The 18,213-nt window shown below is 41.5% G+C and overlaps 1 protein-coding gene across 9 annotated transcripts in view; it reads right to left on the bottom strand.

Annotated features, from left to right (window-relative positions):
- The window catches only part of AOAH (acyloxyacyl hydrolase), a 174,401-nt gene that overhangs the window by 87,420 nt on the left and 68,768 nt on the right, over positions 1-18,213 (bottom strand). For all 9 annotated transcript variants that reach the window (XR_004351330.1, XM_032642194.1, XM_032642192.1 and 6 more), the window contains 4 exons: positions 17,835-17,905; positions 16,907-16,955; positions 14,296-14,344; positions 12,362-12,456 (listed from right to left, as the gene is read on the bottom strand). Coding sequence is in view for 8 of the 9 variants with exons in the window: in XM_032642194.1 (XP_032498085.1) it covers positions 12,362-12,456; positions 14,296-14,344; positions 16,907-16,955; positions 17,835-17,905 (264 nt within the window). In the remaining variant the exon portion in view is untranslated. The remainder of the gene's footprint in view (positions 1-12,361; positions 12,457-14,295; positions 14,345-16,906; positions 16,956-17,834; positions 17,906-18,213) is intronic.

Here is an 18,213-nt window from a genome sequence, read left to right as displayed (position 1 = left end):
TTAGGGGCTTGAAATTCCCCTCTGGGCTCATGGTGTCAGTTTCACAAATGGCTTCCGTGCCATCAGTAGGGTGGCTATATATCCCAATATGTCTGGGCCGGTCTGGGTTAATGCCTGTTGTCCTCACATAATTAACAGTAATGATCCCTCTTCTCTCAAGTTTGGGCAATAAATTATATGACCACTACAACCTCTAGGGTTAGGGGAGTTTGGTGCAGAGGAACCAGAAGCACCAGAAGTTTTGTAGGAGGGCAGACTCTTCCAGTAGAGTCTCCAAAGCCTGGCTTAGACCCTGCAGGGAAGATATGCACTGGGGAGATGAAGTCCAGGCAGCCTCCCCAGATGCAAGGATGCTGGGAACAGCCCTGAGTTAACCGCAGCCTGAGATATCTGGCTGGAGGAGGGTGGGCTATTCAGAAACTGGATGTAAAGTCCACAGAGCAGGCGGGGTGTGAGAAAACTATATATCCATTGTTGATTCTAGATAACTTCTGAGTTTGTCCATTTCTTTTCTTCCCAAGGTGCTCTTCTAGCTTAGGACACTTTTACTAGAATAATAACAAACTCCTAGCTGAGTTTCTGGCCTGCTCCCCCTTCCTCCCCCACGCCCCCCACCAATGTAATCCATCCTGCGCATTGAAACCAGAGTGATTTTTCTGAAATTCAAGTCAGACTGATGCTATTTCGTAGTTTAAACCCCTTTGACGGCTTCCTATTGCCTTCAGGATAAACTCTGAGTTCCTTAATGTGGCTCTGAGGTCCTTTGAGATCAGCTCCTATGTACCTTCCTAGGCTCTTCTCTTACATTCAGACCTTGTGCTGGATCAATGTCAGTTCAGCCCCACCAAACTTCTCATAACTCTGCACCCTCTTACTTGTGAGCCTTTGCACGTGCTCCTTCAGCCCCTAAGACACTCCTTCCTAGGTCTGCTGGGACGGATGCCTCCGATGCCTCCTTCCTCCCAGTTTGGGAAGCACATGTGCATCACAGCAGCTCACACTCTGGAATTGCCTATTTGCTTACTTGCATTTCCCCACAAGGCCTGAAACTCTCTGAGGACCTGGGCTCTCCCCATCCTCTTCACCTCTGTGTCATTAGCTCCTATCACAGTGTTTGGCACGTGGTAGGTCCTGGGTTAGGATTTAGTGATATTTTGCTTATAAACATTAAAACCCAAATAACCAAAACAGGAGACATCTGAGCTCAACTTACATCATGGATGTCTGCTAGGCATGGTACTTATACCTAACCTGATTCTCTGTGCAAATGAAGAGACGCTATAGATAATGTTTTAAAAGCTGGAAGTCTTTTTTAAAAAGGAGCATTTAAAAAATATTCCATATATGAGTGAAATCATATGGTATTTGTTTTTTTCCATCTGACTTATTTCACTTAGCCTAATACCCTCAAGGTCCATCCATGTTGTGGCTCATGGCAAGGTTTCATCTTTTTATTTTTATGGCTGAGTAGTATTCCATTGTATATATATACCACATCTTCTTCTTTTTTTTCCTAATCATGGTTTTGATCTTTATGATCTGATCAATCTTGGGCAGGATCCTTAAGTTCTCTATGCTTCCATTTCTTTTCTTTTTTTTTAAACATCTTTATTGGAGTATAATTGCTTTACAATGTTGTGTTAGTTCTGTTGTATAACAAAGTGAATCAGCTATATGTATATATATATCCCTATATGCCCTCCCTCTTGCATCTCCCTCCTACCCTCCCTATCCCACCTCTCTAGGTGGTCACAAAGCACCGAGCTGATCTCCCTGTGCTATGTGGCTGCTTCCCACTAGCTATCTGTTTTACATTTGGTAGTGTATATATGTCAATGCTACTCTCTCACTTCGTCCCAGCTTACCCTCCCCCCTCCCTGTGTCCTCAAGTCCATTCTCTACGCCAGCATCTTTATTCCTGTCCTTTTTTTTTTTTTTTTTAGATTCCATATATATGTGTTAGCATATGGTATTTGTTTTTCTCTTTCTGACTTACTTCACTCTGTATGACAGACTCTAGGTCCATCCACCTCACTACAACTAACTCAATTTCATTTCTTTTTGTGGCTGAGTAATATTTCACTGTATATATGTGCCACATCTTCTTTATCCATGCACCTGCCGATGGGCACTGGGTAAAGGGGTTCAACTGTATGATGATGGATAGAAACTAAATTTTTGGTGGTGAACATGCTGTAGTGTATGCAGAAGTTGTAATATAATGTTGTACATATGAAGCATATATAATGTTACAAACTGATGTTATTTCAATAAAAAATAATAAGTAAAAAAAAAAGGAGTATGTTCTATACTGGCCAGAAAACGAAACCATGAATCAGCTTAATATCCAGTCGTGGATTATGGCTTGTACACTGAAAAGGATAGTATGAAACACTGACAGATATAATGAGTAAAAAGACTAAGTAGCAATGTGGAAAAATGATTATGATTAGTACTAATTTTTAAAAAAAAGGAGCATTGCCAATTGCTTACTTGCTACTCTTGTGACTACGTAGTGTGTACACGTGTGTGTGTGTGTGCATGCGTAGTGAGGGTAGAGTGCTGGGGAAGAGAAAAGTTTAAGGTAGTGGGGATAATTTTTTTTTAATATTCTCATAATTGGTTCTAATGTTGACTTTATATCTTCTTTTTTCCCCAATAAGAAGAATATTAAAAGAATATTTCAAAACAAATCTGATGGGCTTCCCTGGTGGCGCAGTGGTTGAGAATCCGCCTGCCGATGCAGGGGACACGGGTTCGTGCCCCGGTCCGGGAGGATCCCACATGCCGCGGAGCGGCTGGGCCCGTGGGCCATGGCCGCTGAGCCTGCGCGTCCGGAGCCTGTGCTCCGCAGCGGGAGAGCCCACAACAGTGAGAGGCCCGTGTACCGCAAAAAGAAAAAAAAAAGAAACAAAAAAGATAACAACAGTGAGAGGCCTGCGTACCGCAAAAAACAAAAAAACAAATCTGATACTCCAAAATGTTAAAATGATTCTTTCTGGGTGGTAGCACAAGGGAAATTTTAATAATTTCTTCATAATTTCTGTATTTGCTTATTTTTCTCCACTGAATATTTAACATATCTGATTAGATCAAAGCAACAGAGCAAACATTCCCTCTCTTCCCTCTTTCACTTTGGGCAGATTACTTCCTTCCCTATTGGTCTTGGCCATGTGACTTGCTTTGCCTATGGGTTGATGGTGCACATGATGTAGCAAATATGTTTGTGTGAGGGCCTTGCCCTCTTGCACTTCTGACATTATCATGAAAAGTGCATGCTCTGGATAGACTGCCCAACCAAGGAAAAATGAGAGACACGTGGAGCAGACCTGGACCCAAGCTTCAGCTTGGAGCGAAGACCAACAGGGCCCAGCCTAGAACAGCTGTGTGAGTGAGAAGAAATGACGATTGTTTTAAGTCATTGAGATTTGGGTATGTATACAGCATTATTTTGACAATAACTCAGTGATAAATCTTCATTTTCAACATCAACTTTCTGAGCAAAATCTCTGTCTTTTATTCTTCTTGTCCCATCTTTCATTCTTATCAAATGGTATCCCACAGAAGTGGCCCAGGCTGGGAGTGCCCAGGCTAACTTTTAGCTTGGAGAGGAATATTAACCTGAAGAGATATATATATATATTTTTGCGGTATGTGGGCCTCTCACTGTTGTGGCCTCTCCCGTTGCAGAGCACAGGCTCCGGACTCACAGGCTCAGCGGCCATGGCTCACAGGCCCAGCCGCTCCGCGGCATGTGGGGTCCTCCCGGACTGGGGCACGAACTCGTGTCCCCTGCATCAGCAGGCCGACCCTCAACCACTGCGCCACCAGGGAAGCCCCTGGAGAGATATTTTAAGAATCCTAGAACATCAAAGGCTTGAAACAGATGACAAACTAACACTAAAACTGTAGTGTTGTCTCTACCATCAACAGCATTATTGACATATTGATGATACTAATGAATCCCAATTACCATTATGACCAGTATGGGTTCCTCATTGTCATTCTCATAGTCACTTTTCAGAACTACTACTTTACTGCCAAAAAGGGATGGGTGTGGGGTGGGAAATAACCCAAACCCAAACCAACAACTGCTGATCTGCAGTTATTTCAATTCATTTGTTGTTGCAAATAGCAAATAAAAAATTGCTACAATCCAAATTCCAATTGTCTGGATTCCAGGATGGGGCTGGCTACTGGGCTTGTGGGAATGATTTCCTTAAAGCATCTTCTCAATGGGTCTTTCTCTTCCCCAGAGACTTAGCACACTGTGGAGAGAGCTGCCAGCTCCAGTGAGAGGCTGCCCTCCCCAAGGGAACCCTAAAGCGAGAGGCACCCCTCACCTCAGCCTCCAGAGGCCAGGTGTGGGATAGGAAGGTCAAGCATGAGGACATTGACCAGCCTGATTTGCTACCACCACTGCACCACGTGAGCTGTGTGTCAATCTACTTTTGTATGGTTTGAATCCAACATACAGTTTCTAAAGCTTTTTCACAGACCTTAGCTCACTGAAGCTCATGGCCTTCCTTCATCATCTACAGAGTTTCTGGTTAGGTGGTTTGTTCAAGATGATACTGACAGGAAGTGGTTCTGCACCTCTTAGCTGTGTGACCTTAGGCTATCTACTCAACATTTCTGAGTACTTGTCTGGAAAGTGAGGCTATGTTGTAATAACACCTACGTTAGAGGGCTTTTATGAAGATTAAAAAAGTAATGCTTTAGTATTCTTTAGCTGGTTTCCTTAGCTATTTGCTTAAAAACCAAACAAAACTATCCCTCAAATGTTTGGTACATACATAACAAAAATTCATTGAAGAAAAATTAGAATAAAAGTTATCCAGAATTCTAGAGCCCAAAGTTAACATACTGATCTATAACCTTCAAATTATTTTGTCTGTACACATGAACACACATATATTCACATAAACTGGCCCATATATTACTATCTTGTAACCTGGTTTTGCCGCCTAACAAATTACCATAAACATATTTTCTTGCTAAGAAATGTGTCTATAATATGTGTATTAACAGTTGCATAATATTTCATTTTGTGGATGCAATATATTTTTAAATATCTAATCCCCTATTTTTTTTTTTTTTTTTACGGTACAAGGGCCTCTCACTGTTGTGGCCTCTCCCGTTGCAGAGCACAGGCTCCGGACGCACAGGCTCAGCGGCCATGGCTCACGGGCCCAGCCGCTCGGCGGCATGTGGGATCCTCCCGGACCGGGGCACGAACCCGTGTCCCCTGCATCGGCAGGCGGACTCTCAACCACTGCACCACCAGGGAAGCCCTCCCCTATTCTTTTAAACATCTTTATTGGAGTATAACTGCTTTACAGTATTGTGTTAGTTTCGGCTGTATAACAAAGTGAACCAGCTATATGCATACGTATATCCCCATATTCCCTCCCTCTTGAGTCTCCCTCCCACCCTCCTTATCCCACCCCTGTAGGTGGTCGCAAAACACCGAGCTGATCTCCCTGTGCCATGCAGCTGCTTCCCACTAGCTATCTATTTTACATTTGGTAGTGTATATATGTCAATGCTACTCTCTCACTTTGTCCCAGCTAACCCTTCCGCCTCCCCATGTCCTCAAGTCCATTCTCTACATCTGCATCTTTATTCCTGTCCTGCCCCTAGGTTCATCAGAACCACTTTTTTTTTTTTTTTAGATTCCCTATATATGTGTTAGCATATGGTATTTGTTTTTCTCTTTCTGACTTAACTTCACTCTCTATGACAGACTCTAGGTCCAACCACCTCACTAAAATTAACTCAATTTCATTTCTTTTTATGGCTAACATTCCTTTGTATATACGTGCCACATCTTCTTTATCCTTTCATCTGTTGGTGGATGCTTAGGTTGTTTCCATGACCTGGCTATTGTAAATAGTGCTGCAGTGAATATTGTGGTACATGACTGTTTGAATTATGGTTTTCTCAGGGTATATGCCCAGTAGTGGGATTGCTGGGTCATATGGTAGTTCTATTTTTGGCTTTTAAAGGAACCTCTATACTGTTCTCCATAGTGGATGGATCAATTTACATTCCCACCAACAGTGCAAGAGGGTTCCCTTTTCTCCACACCCTCTCTAGCATTTTTTGTTTGTAGATTTTTTGATGATGGCCATTCTGACCAGTGTGAGGTGATACCTCATTGTAGTTTTTGGGTTGGGTTGTTTGTTTTTTTGATATTGAGCTGCATGAGCTGCTTGTATATTTTGGAGATTAATTCTTTGTCAGTTGCTTCGTTTGCAAATACTTTCTCGCACTCTGAAGGTTGTCTTTTCGTCTTGTTTATGGTTTCCATTGCTGTGCAAAAGCTTTTAAGTTTCATTAGGTCCCATTTATTTATTTTTATTTCTAGTACTCTAGGAGGTGGGTCAAAAAGGATCTTGCTGTGATTTATGTCAAAGAGTGTTCTGCCTATGTTTTCCTCTAAGAGTTTTAGAGTGTCTGGCCTTACATTTAGGTCTTTAGTCCACTTTGAGTTTATTTTTTTGTATGGTGTTAGGAAGTGTTCTAATTTCATTCTTTTACATGTAGCTGTCCAGTTTTCCCAGCACCACTTATTGAAGAGGCTGTCTTTTCACCATTGTATACTCTTGCCTCCTTTATCAAAGACACGGTGACCATATGTGTGTGGGTTTATCTCTGGGCTGTCTATCCTGTTCCATTCATCTATATTTCTGTTTTTGTGACAGTACCATACTGTCTTGATTACTGTAGCTTTGTAGTATAGTCTAAAGTCCAGGAGCCTGAGTCCTCCAGCTCAATTTTTCTTTTTCAAGATTGTTTTGGCTATTTGGGGTCTTTTGTGTTTCCATACAAATTGTGAAATTTTTTGTTCTAGTTCTGTGAAAAATGCCATTGTTAGTTTGATAGGGATTGCACTGAACCTGTAGATTGCTTTGGGTAGTATAGTCATTTTCACAATGTTCATTCTTCCAATCCAAGAACATAGTATATCTCTGCACCTGTTTGTATCATCTTTAGTTGCTTTCATCAGTATCTTATAGTTTTCTGCATACAGGTCTTTTGTCTCCTTAGGTAGGTTTATTCCCAGGTATTTTATTCTTTTTGTTGCAGTGGTAAGTGGGAGTGTTTCCTTAATTTCTCTTTCAGATTTTTCATCATTAGTGTATAGGAATGCCAGAGATTTCTGTGCATTAATTTTATATCCTGCTACTCAACCAAATTCATTGATTAGCTCTAGTAGTTTTCTGGTAGCATCTTTAGGATTCTCTATGTATAATATCATGTCATCTGCAAACAGTGACAGTTTTACTCCTTCTTTTTGGATTTAGATTCCTTTTATTTCTTTTTCTTCTCTGATCGCTGTGGCTAAAACTTCCAAAACTATGTTGAATAAGATTGGTGAGAGTGGGCAACCTTGTCTTGTTCCTGTTCTTAGAGGAAATGCTTTCAGTTTTTCACCATTGAGAATGATGTTTGCTGTGGGTTTGTCATCTATGGTCTTTATTATGTTGAGGTAGTTCTCTCTATGCCTGCTTTCTGGAGAGTTTTTATCATAAATGGGTGCTGAATTCTGTCAAAAGCTTTTTGTGCATCTATTGAGATGATTATATGGTTTTTCCCCTTCAATTTGTTAATATGGGTTATCACAGTGATTGATTTGCATATATTGAAGAATCCTTGCATTCCTGGCGTAAACCCCACTTGATCATAGTGTATGATCCTTTTAATGTGCTGTTGATATCTAGTCTCATAGTATTGTGGTCGGAAAAGATACTTGGTATGATTTCAATTTTCTTAAATTTACCAAGGCTTGATTTGTGATCCAGGATATGATCTATCCTGGAGAATGTTCCATGAGCACTTGAGAAGTGTATTCTGTTGCTTTTGGATGGAATATCCTATAAATATCAATTAAGTCCATCTTGTTTAATGTATCATTTAAAGCTTGTGTTCCTTATTTATTTTCATTTAGCATGATCTGTCCATTGGTGAAAGTGGGGTGTTAAAGTCCCCTACTATGATTGTGTTACTGTCGATTTCCCCTTTTATGGCTGTTAGCATTTGCCTTATGTATTGAGGTGCCCCTGTGTTGAGTGCATAAATATTTACAATTGTTATAACTTCTTGGATTGATCCCTTGATCATTATGTAGTGTCTTTTGTCTCTTGTAATAGCCTTTATTTTAAAGTCTATTATGTCTGATATGAGAATTGCCACTCCAGCTTTCTTTTGATTTCCATTTGCATAGAAAATCTTTTTCCATCCCCTCACTTTCAGTCTGTATGTGTCCCTAGGTCTGAAGTGGGTCTCTTGTAGACAGCATATATACGGGTCTTGTTTTGTGTCCATTCAGCCAGTCTATGTCTTTTGGTTGGAGCATTTAATTCTTTTACATTTAAGGTAATTATCAATATGTATGTTCCTATTACCATTTTCTTAATTGTTTTGGGTTTGTTATTGTAGGTCTTTTCCTTCTCTTGTGTTCCCTGCCTAAAGATGTTCCTTTAGCATTTTGTCGTAAAGCTGGTTTGGTGGTACTGAATTCTATTAGCTTTTGCTTGTCTGTAAAGGTTTTAATTTCTCTGCTGAATCTGAATGAGATCCTTGCTGGGTAGAATAATCTTGGCTGTAGGTTTTTCCCTTTCATCACTTTAAATATGTTCTGCCACTCCTTTCTGGCTTGCAGAGTTTCTGCTGAAAAATCAGCTGTTAACTTTATGGGGATTCCCTTATATGTTATTTGTTGCTTTTCCCTTGCTGCTTCTAATATTTTTTCTTTGTATTTAATTTTTGATAGTTTGATTAATATGTGTCTTGGCGTGTTTCTCTGTGGGTTCATCCTGTATGGTACTCTCTGTGCTTCCTGGACTTGATTGACTATTTCCTTTCCCATGTTAGGGGAGTTTTCTACTATAATCTCTTCAAATATTTTCTCAGACCCTTTCTTTTTCTCTTCTTCTTCTGGGACCCCTATAATTCAAATGTTGGTGCATTTAATGTTGGACCAGAGGTCTCGAGACTGTCCTCAATTATTTTCATTCTTTTTTCTTTATTCGCCTCCCTGGCAGTTATTTCCACCATTTTATTTTCCAGCTCACTTATCCTTTTCTCTGCCTCAGTTATTCTGTTATTGATTCCTTCTATAGTATTTTTAATTTCAGTAATTGTGTTGTTCATCATTGTCTGTTTGCTCTTTAGTTCTTCTATACCCTTGTTAAATGTTTGTTGTATCTTCTCCATTATGTTTCTGAGATTTTGGATCATCTTTACTATCATTACTCTGAATTCTTTTTCAGGTAGCTTGCCTATTTCGTCTTCATTTATTTGGTTTTGTAGGTTTTTACCTTGCTCTTTCATCTGTAACTTTTTTTTGTCGTTTCTTTCTTTCTTTTTTTTGATGGGTGGTGCTGTATTCCTGTCTTACTGGTTGTTTTGCCTGAGACGTCCAGCATTGGAGTTTGCAGGCAGTTAGATAGAACTGGGTCTTGGTACTGAGATGAGGACCTCTGGGAGGCCTCACTCCAATTGATATTTCCTGGGGTCTGAGGTTCTCTGTTAGTCCGGTGGTTTGGACTTGGAGCTCCCAATACGGGAGCTCCGGCCCAGCCTCTGGTCTGGGAACCAAGATCCCGCAAGCTTCATGGCATGGTAAAAAAAAAAAAAAAAGGAAGAAAGGAGCAGTACAATATCAAAGAATAAAAAACAAAATAAAATTAGAAAGATAAAAAATATATTAGGAGGGTTTCCCTGGTGGTGCAGTGGTGAGAGTCTGCCTGCCAATGCAGGGGACACGGGTTCATGCCCCAGTCCAGGAGGATCCCACATGCCGCGGAGCGGCTGGGCCAGTGAGCCATGGCCGCTGAGCCTGCGTGTCCGGAGCCTGTGCTCTGCAGCGGGAGAGGCCATGACAGTGAGAGGCCTGCGTACCACAAAAAAAAAAAAAAAAAAAAATTAGGAGAAACAAAACTATAATTGAAACAACTGCAACAAGGTAAAATAAAACCAAAGCAGAAAAAAGAAAAAAAAAAGGGGGGGCAGGCAACAAGCCAAAAGGAGAGATCACCGGTTGCTAGGGGTTCCTCCCATCTCCTTAGGTGTCTGTGGTCCCCCACTGGTGTCTGGTAGGTGCCCTTGTTGTGAGGAGACGCAAATTCCGCATCCTCCTAGTATGCCGTCTTGACTCCACCCTTAATCCCCTATTTTGTTTTTTGAATTTCTTTTTTCATTTTTGCTCTTATAAATAACTCTTTGATGAATACTCATGTACATAGATTCTCGAACAAATGACTCCTTAGTTTTAAAGAGAAATTTTCAGAAGCAGAATTACTTGTTAAAATCACAAACATTATAATGTCACTTTATACATATTGTCAAGTTGCCTGTCAGAGAAGTTCTAGCAACTTAAACTCTCATTAGTGGTGAAGGAACATGTCCCTTTCACCATATTCTTGCTAAAAGTAGGCCTTTATCACTTTTTAACCTTTGCTTATTTGACAGATGATAGATGATACCTCATTGTTGTTTTAATTTGTTTTTCTTTGATTACTACTGAAGATGAAACTGTTTTTATATTTATTGGTCACGTTCTTGATCATTAAAAAATTAAATTGTTTTTTCCTTATTGATATGCAGGAACTCTTTGTTATTAGAGAATTTAAATCTTGTCTTATATGTTATAAATATTGCTCTAGTTTTTCATTTGTCTTTTAATTTTATGAATTTTGGACATTGTATACATTTGAAGATTTCATGTAATTAAATCTAGTAATAATTTTTTTTGGCTTTGCTTTTATAATACCATGCTCAGAGAGACTGGAATACTTCTTAAAATAATCTTTTTCAGGGCTTCCCTGGTGGCGCAGTGGTTGAGAGTCCACCTGTCAATGCAGGGGACACGGGTTCGTGCCCCGGTCCGGGAGGATCCCACATGCCGCGGAGCGGCTGGGCCCGTGGGCCATGGCCGCTGAGCCTGCGCGTCTGGAGCCTGAGGCCACAACAGTGAGAGGCCCGCGCACCGCGATGGAGGGTGGCCCCCGCTCGCCCCAACTAGAGAAAGTCCTCGCACAGAAACGAAGACCCAACACAGCCAAAACTAATAAATAAATAAATTAAAAAAAAAAAAAAATCTTTTTCAGGAAAGCATAAATCTGTTATATTTTCTGAATCTTTGAATGACTGAGAATACATTTCTGTGGCCTTCATGTAGGAACCATATCTTGGCAGCTGGAGCAGTTTTGACACACTATCCTCAAAATGTTGTAGAGGCCGTTCCCCTATTTTCTGAAATTTATCATTGAAAGATAAGTCTGATGTCGAAAGGAATTTTCCTCCTAGTATGTCCCCTGGTTGTTTGTTGGGCTGAATGATTGCAAGATTTTTCTTTATATTTGGAATATAATGGAAAAGCAAGACATGATGAAGAGAGTCTCTTTTATATTCTCTGGAGTTCAGTGGGGTTTTGGATTAAAGTCAAGGATTTCTTCAACTCAAGAAAATTATCTTTTGTTGTTTATTTGGTCACCACTTCCTCTCTGTCCGATGCGTTCTCCTCCCCCAGGTTTCCTATTCAATCTCCTGGACCTAACCTATATGCCTCTTATGTGAGTTCCAGAATTTGGCTGACTGGTTTTCTCACTGCTTTTTACATTGTCCAACTTGCTAGTCAGTATGGCCATCACATTTTTACATCAGGCCATTATTGTTTCACCTAAAAGTAGTCTTCCCTAACCTCAGATTGTTCCTTTTTCATGAGTATAATCTCCTCACATTATTGTTGAGAATCTGGATTTAATATCTTACAAAATTCACTTTCCTGTAGCAAGCTTTTTTCAAGAGTTCTTTTCTTTGGAGACCATGAACATTTTTTCTATGTTCAAGTGTTTCTCTGTTTGCTCATTTTACAAGGGAGGCCTGTGTTTGCCCAGTTTTAGAACTTGGGAGAGGTTCCATCAGAGAGTATTCAGGTTCATGTCTGATTTCTTCAGTGTGAGAAAAGGGATCAAAGAAGAATGTATAATTCTTGTAGTTTAACTTCCCTGGATCAGCATTTTCATTTTACAGGAGGCTGAAGAGAGAACTACATCCTGAGGTGGCTGTACAACAAGGGCTTCCCCACTATGCCCAGGTTTCCTTTCCACCCGGCAGGGGCACCATCCTCCTTCTCTAATGGATGAGACAGCTCTTGTTATGAGCCTGTTGTTTTATCACAGTGTTTGAACTGAACTGAACTGAAATGGCTATGGATGTGCCTTTGATGGCAGATTGTGCTGAGAAGGGAAATTTGCACCTGTTTGGATCTGGCATCACATTTATAGAGAGCAAGGGGGAAACAAACACAGAGGCCAGCACATCCCGCATGATTACTGCCCAAATTACTTACCAAAGACATCTGTGAAGCTGTGATCCAATCGGGAGGGATGTGAAAATGAGCCCCAGCTGAGTCTCCCAGCAAAATGATTCCCCTGGGCTGTGAACCTAGGTGGCACAATTTATTTGCATTATTTATGGAGCCTCCAGCTTGGGTAGTTAGGTGAGCACATACCCTGGTGTGTATTCTGTGCATAGAGCATCGTAACAGTGATGCGTTGCCACTTTTCGAGTGTTGGAGAGTGAGCGGCATAGCATTTAGGAGCTGAATGAGATTTCCAGGCCATTGAAACTTGCCAGCTAAGCTGTGCAGTTGCAGGTGTGCTTCCTAGCTCAGCATAAAACAAACTCCTGTGCAACATCTTGAGTGAATGATAGATGAATAAAAGCATCAAAACTTTATCTGAACTCAGAAATATGCCCTAAATTTTGGTTCTGAAAATTGCTTCCTTGGAAAACACACTCATTTCTGTTAATATCCACTTTAGGAATTAGTAATCTCATGGAGCAATTTTGATTTTTTTCAAAGATGTTATGGTCTTTTAATGTCCTTAATCTATATATACAAAAGCACTGGATGGACAATTATGGCTGATTAGTGGGGAGATGGAGAGATAAAATCTCTATGCAGCCCTATATGTTTGGAGGTTAAGAATCACTTAATCTGATTCTAAGGCCCATCTACACGAATCATTCATCCATGGGTGATGCATGAACTCTTCCAAATCCCTTAAGATCCTGAAAGAATCAATCAGTGCCTCTCAGAGTCAGAGAAGAGAGCCTACTTCCTCTACCTCCAAAGGCCCCAAATCAAGCCGAGGATGGCCCAGCCTCACTCCAGCAGCTCCCTATCTCAGGACTTTGTGACAGCTAGCACAAATGGGGACTGAGAAGGCCCAGGACATTGAGGAGGGGTTGGGATTTGGGGAATCCAAGAGGCTTCCCACAGTGAACCCAGAGCCTCACAGCAGGATTTCACTTAGATCTGAGTTTACTTATTCATTTGTCTATTTGTTAATGCATTCCTTTATTCATCCAACAAGCATTTCTAAACTGCATTACTATGTGTCGGGTCCTTACATTTTCTACCTCCATCCTGTCCTTCTAATAGCTTACAGACAATTAGACTTTAAGCTGATTGAGGGCAAGGACTGTATCACGTCTGCTCATAAAAACTCAGAGCCAAGTATAGTCCTTGGTGCATAATAGGAATAGGTGTCCAGGAAATATCTGTTGAATGAATGAATGAATGAAATGCTTCTAAATGTTAGGGGAAAGCATTGTCTAAACATAAAACAGTGATGCTACCATAGGGTCTTGCTTGAGACTCTTTGGGCATCACCAGGACCAGGTTTTCAGTACTATGTGGGTGGTAATAGGTTCCTCCTAAGAACACTGGTAGCCCAGGTGTATGTGGCATTGGGCATTTAGAATATAGAGCTTTTGGTCAGGTATTTTTTGGAACTCTCAATGGCTATTGCTTGGAGGTCTCCGTCAAGTCACCCAGATATGAGTCTTTAGCCCAGTCGACACAAGGACTCTGTCAGTACAAGTCTAGACGTCTGACCTTGTAGTGTATTGAGGAGGACACAGAGAAGACTGAAAATTATCACCTCCACTTATTTTCTTATTTGGAGAAGTGCTGGATTTCAGTTACCCTGTTATCTATCTTACAGCCTTTTCTAATATTATCATTAAAGTTTCCAATTCCCTAAAAAAGGAATCTATTAAACAAATTCAGTTTTGCTTTGTCTTGATTCTGCCTCATTTGTCTATAATCTTTTTCATGTCATTTTCTAATTTGTCACAAAAATAAATGTAAATTGGTCAGCATTATGTTGTAGCATCAGGCACTTCCTCATTTGGATGGTCTGTTTGCTTCAATCTGACTCAGACTAGAAAAGAATATTCTATTGGAATAAGTACACTGACTTTTACAATTCATACCTTCACAGAATTTCTTCTCATATGGAATTCCATCTTTTGGATCAACACCCTTTAAGAGAAATGATGAAATTAGCAGCTTGCTTTTAAATTTATGAGACACAAACACGAAATCCTTCCCAAATGGCTTTAAAAGCACAAAAACAAATCAGTAGATAAAATCCTTTAAAGTCTCTTGAGCCCTTAATCCAACATAGCAACATCCTAGGTAAGTGAATTGGGCTTTAAGGAACTGGAGGCAGGAATAAGGAGAGATCCAGAAACTGGACCATCTTGTTCAGAAGGATGCAGGGCAGGGCCCTGGGTGCTGGTAGTATCACCCGGAGGGAGCATAGAGGGTCCATTCAGTGACTGGGACACAGGGGCAGACTGGGTTCAGCAGTCTCTGAGTTGGAGCTCTAAGCGTCCTGACACCTCCGGTGCCTAAGGGTTGATGCTTCTAGAGCAGAGATTCTCAACAGGGCTGCTTTTGAGGCACCCCTCCCCCACCCCGCCCCACAGCCATCCAAAGGGACATTTGGCAATGCCTGGAGACATCTTTGGTTGTTACAATGCGGGGAGGGGGAGCTACCGGCATTTAGTGGGGAGAGGCAGGGATGCAACTGACCATCATACAATTTACAAGGCAGCCCAAACCGTAAAGAATGATTCCAAATGTTGATATGATGAGACTGAGAAACCCAGAAGTGAGATTGAGCCTATGAGTGGGACAGAGTTACCACAGCTGAGGGCACTTCCTAACACTTAAAGCTAAGTCTGTGCATTAGTGGAGCAGCTGGTCCTTGGAAGGTTTGAGCAGAGTCTGGATAACTTTTAAAAAATTAATATATATATATATATAATTTTTTTTCTTTTGTTTGCCAAACTCTGGTCTGGAGAGCACTGGCATTCCACTAGATATTAATGGTATTAACAGTATTTTAGGAAGAAAGAAGCTGATGGTCAGAGATGTACTGGAAACAGTGTGTTCACTGTCTTGGCCTTGGGGACTCCCAACATGCATTAAAACATTAAAGATGCTGAGAAATTCAGAAGTAAAGAAAACTGTTCAGGCTTATTTGACCCAGTACTTTCCAAACTTTGCTATAGCGCCCCTCCTCCCTTACCTCTTAACCTCCCACTCAACACTGGAGTACTTGGACACAGTTTGGGAAATGTTGGACTTAGTGATTGTAAAGTCCTCTCTGAGTTTATGATTTTGTGATTCTGTGAGTCATTTTTCCTCCATGGAAAGGGATAGGTATGAAGGTCATGTGTCTTTCTCCTATTACTGATGATAAACACTGAGTCTTGGCTCCCTGGGCTCCTGGCGGATTTCCACTGGTCTAGCACAGTCTCTTATTGGCCTTCCTTATGTAGGTGGGCTCCCATGTCAGAGGCAGGGATGGGGTCATGGAACCAAGACAGCAGCTTCACACACTAATAACCCCCCATGTCCTCCAACATGACAACTAAGCTTGACTTTATCGAACAAGAGCTGCCTTGGGGGTCTTGACACCTTGACTCCTTAAGATCTAGGGGACATGTCTTCCCCGCCTCATGAAAAGGCAGTGTGACTGATGATAGGGTGGGTGGGTAGGGCTATACCAGGATACAATCTGTCTTGCTCTCCATATCTCAGAAGAAATGGACTGTCAGTGTCCTGGAGAGAGGAAACTATTTACAGGAACTTTCTCCTCTTCATCCAAGCAGACAAATTAGGCAACCATTCAGAGGCAATTGATCTTGAAGCTGGAGAATCTTAAACTTCAAGGCTCCTTGTTTGTACGATCCCTGCCTGTGTGAGTGCTGGGAACAGCTGGGAGCTATAGAGTGTTTTAGGTGGAGAGGAGCCAGGCTGCACTCAGAACAATATTTCTACATAAGCACTCCTGGTAAATTGGAAAAGAGATCTCAGAAGAAAGGGACATGAATTTCCAAGACTCCAGGAATTTGTTAAGATTTCTTTTATTGTTCTAATTAATTATACTTTTATTCTTGATTTTGTATTTGTATTTGGTATTCTTTTTCTTCATGAGGACCCCTCAAATCCTATAAGCTCAAGACCTCACAAAATTGGGTCTGCTGCCATTGCCGTGCTAAGATTAAGTGTTGGGCTTTTCTCTTTCCTTTCCTTTTCTCTACCTGGAAGCTGCTAATTTATTATTCATAGGGAACTGGGGCACCAGCATTAGATGCCTCAGGATGTGGGCAGTGGGGCAACTACAGGTAACTTCCACTCTGCCTGACTAGCCTTATGAACTAGAAAAAAACAGCTGCAGTGAAGTGGTGACAGCATGCGGTTTGCTCCAATAGCTCTTTGGGTTGCCGTAAAACTTTGCTAACACCACTCTCCATTTAATTTCACACTGTTCCAAACAGAATAAAGGGATTAGATGTGAATGACGTTAAGCAAGACTTATAGTGGCTGTGACAGAGACAGCATCAACTCTCATTACATCATGGACACTCCTCACATGTGATTGGATTCTATGCCCCTCTTTCAAACAGCAGAAAAAGAATTGCTGTAGTCTACCATCTTCTTCCTTAGGTCTGACTGAAGCATACAGGCAATGGTCTTTTGAGGAGGACGGAAAGCAAGAGAACAGGGTTAAATTTGAATTGAGTCTCTTACCCAAATGCCATTACAGTTTGAATCCTGATGTGTATCCCAGTTGTCTGGCCTACGAAGAAAACATCAACATTGGTCTTTGGCATGTTTTTATCACTCTGAATGTCAGCTTCACAAATGAAGGAATGAATGAATGAGTGCTACACCAAGTGTCTTCGATAGACGACAGTTTCTTCAGGGAAAAGCGCCGCACACCATTGTGTGTTGTGGCACACAGAAGCCTCACTTGGCCTCTTTGCCATTCTCTTGGCTTTGGATGTTTGCTGGGAACTGTGGACCAAATGCAGTCTTTTCACAATTGACTATATGCATGGGAGGTATTGTTGTGGAATGATGCTGATGGGAATAATGAACACATCTGCAGTCCATTTCATTTAGACAGGTGACACCATTAAAGTTATGCCTCTAAAGTCCCAAACATCTGGTTAATGCTTCTGCACTGTAGTCACAGCTAAGATGAAGGCTGGCATACCCGGTTTGAAGTCTGAGATGTGACTGACTGGACATCAGCCTGGGACTAAAATGTGACCTGTGCTCTGCTCTCTGCCCCCGTCGCCCTCCTCCTGGTGGAAGAGGCTACTCTCTGGGCCCAGGGCTGCCTGTAGAACTCGTGCAGGAGGCTGGATAAACGTCCGCAATAACCTGTCTACTCACGTGTTTCTCCCACTGGACTGTGAACTCCTCGAGAGGAGGCCTATTTCTATTTGTTTACCACCCAACATGGTGCAGAGTGCTTGGCAACGCTCGATGAGCATTTTCTGGGCAAACGAATGAACAAACACTGTTTTTTCATTGCACTTTACTTCAATTAGGACATGGAGGTCCCTTCTCTCTGTAAGCACGAATCCCCTAGGCTGAGGGAGATAATTATGCCTTCTGCCTCCTTTTCAGAAGGTAATTTTCAACATCAGTGACCAGCAGAGACTGTTACCTTCTGCCTGGGTATGCCATCTTGTTGCTGTCGTTACAGTCTCTCCCTCGCCAGTGAGAGCCCCGCAGTGTCTGAAATTGAAGAGCACACACAGGAAGGGTCAGTTCTGCTTTGACGTTATCCACAGTGAAGGCCAATCAGAGCTGTCTGAGGGGTGCTGACATCTGCCATTTTAAATCCAAATACAGGTTAGGAACACTAGAGATCACTAAGAAAATTAAGATGATATGCTGAGACCTCCTGTGTGAGGTGAAATGTAATACGGTGCCAGGGCCAATCACAGATGAAGTGTGTGTGTATGTGAGAGTGTGTGTACGCGTGTGTATATGTGTTGTTGGGTGAGTGCTGATATGTGAGTGTATGGGGGTGCATGTGTGTG

This window comes from Phocoena sinus, chromosome 9, assembly GCF_008692025.1.
Source record: "Phocoena sinus isolate mPhoSin1 chromosome 9, mPhoSin1.pri, whole genome shotgun sequence".
Taxonomy (NCBI): Eukaryota; Metazoa; Chordata; class Mammalia; order Artiodactyla; family Phocoenidae; genus Phocoena; species Phocoena sinus.
Note: the sequence above shows the minus strand (reverse complement) of the source record. Positions and strands in the feature narration are given on the sequence as shown.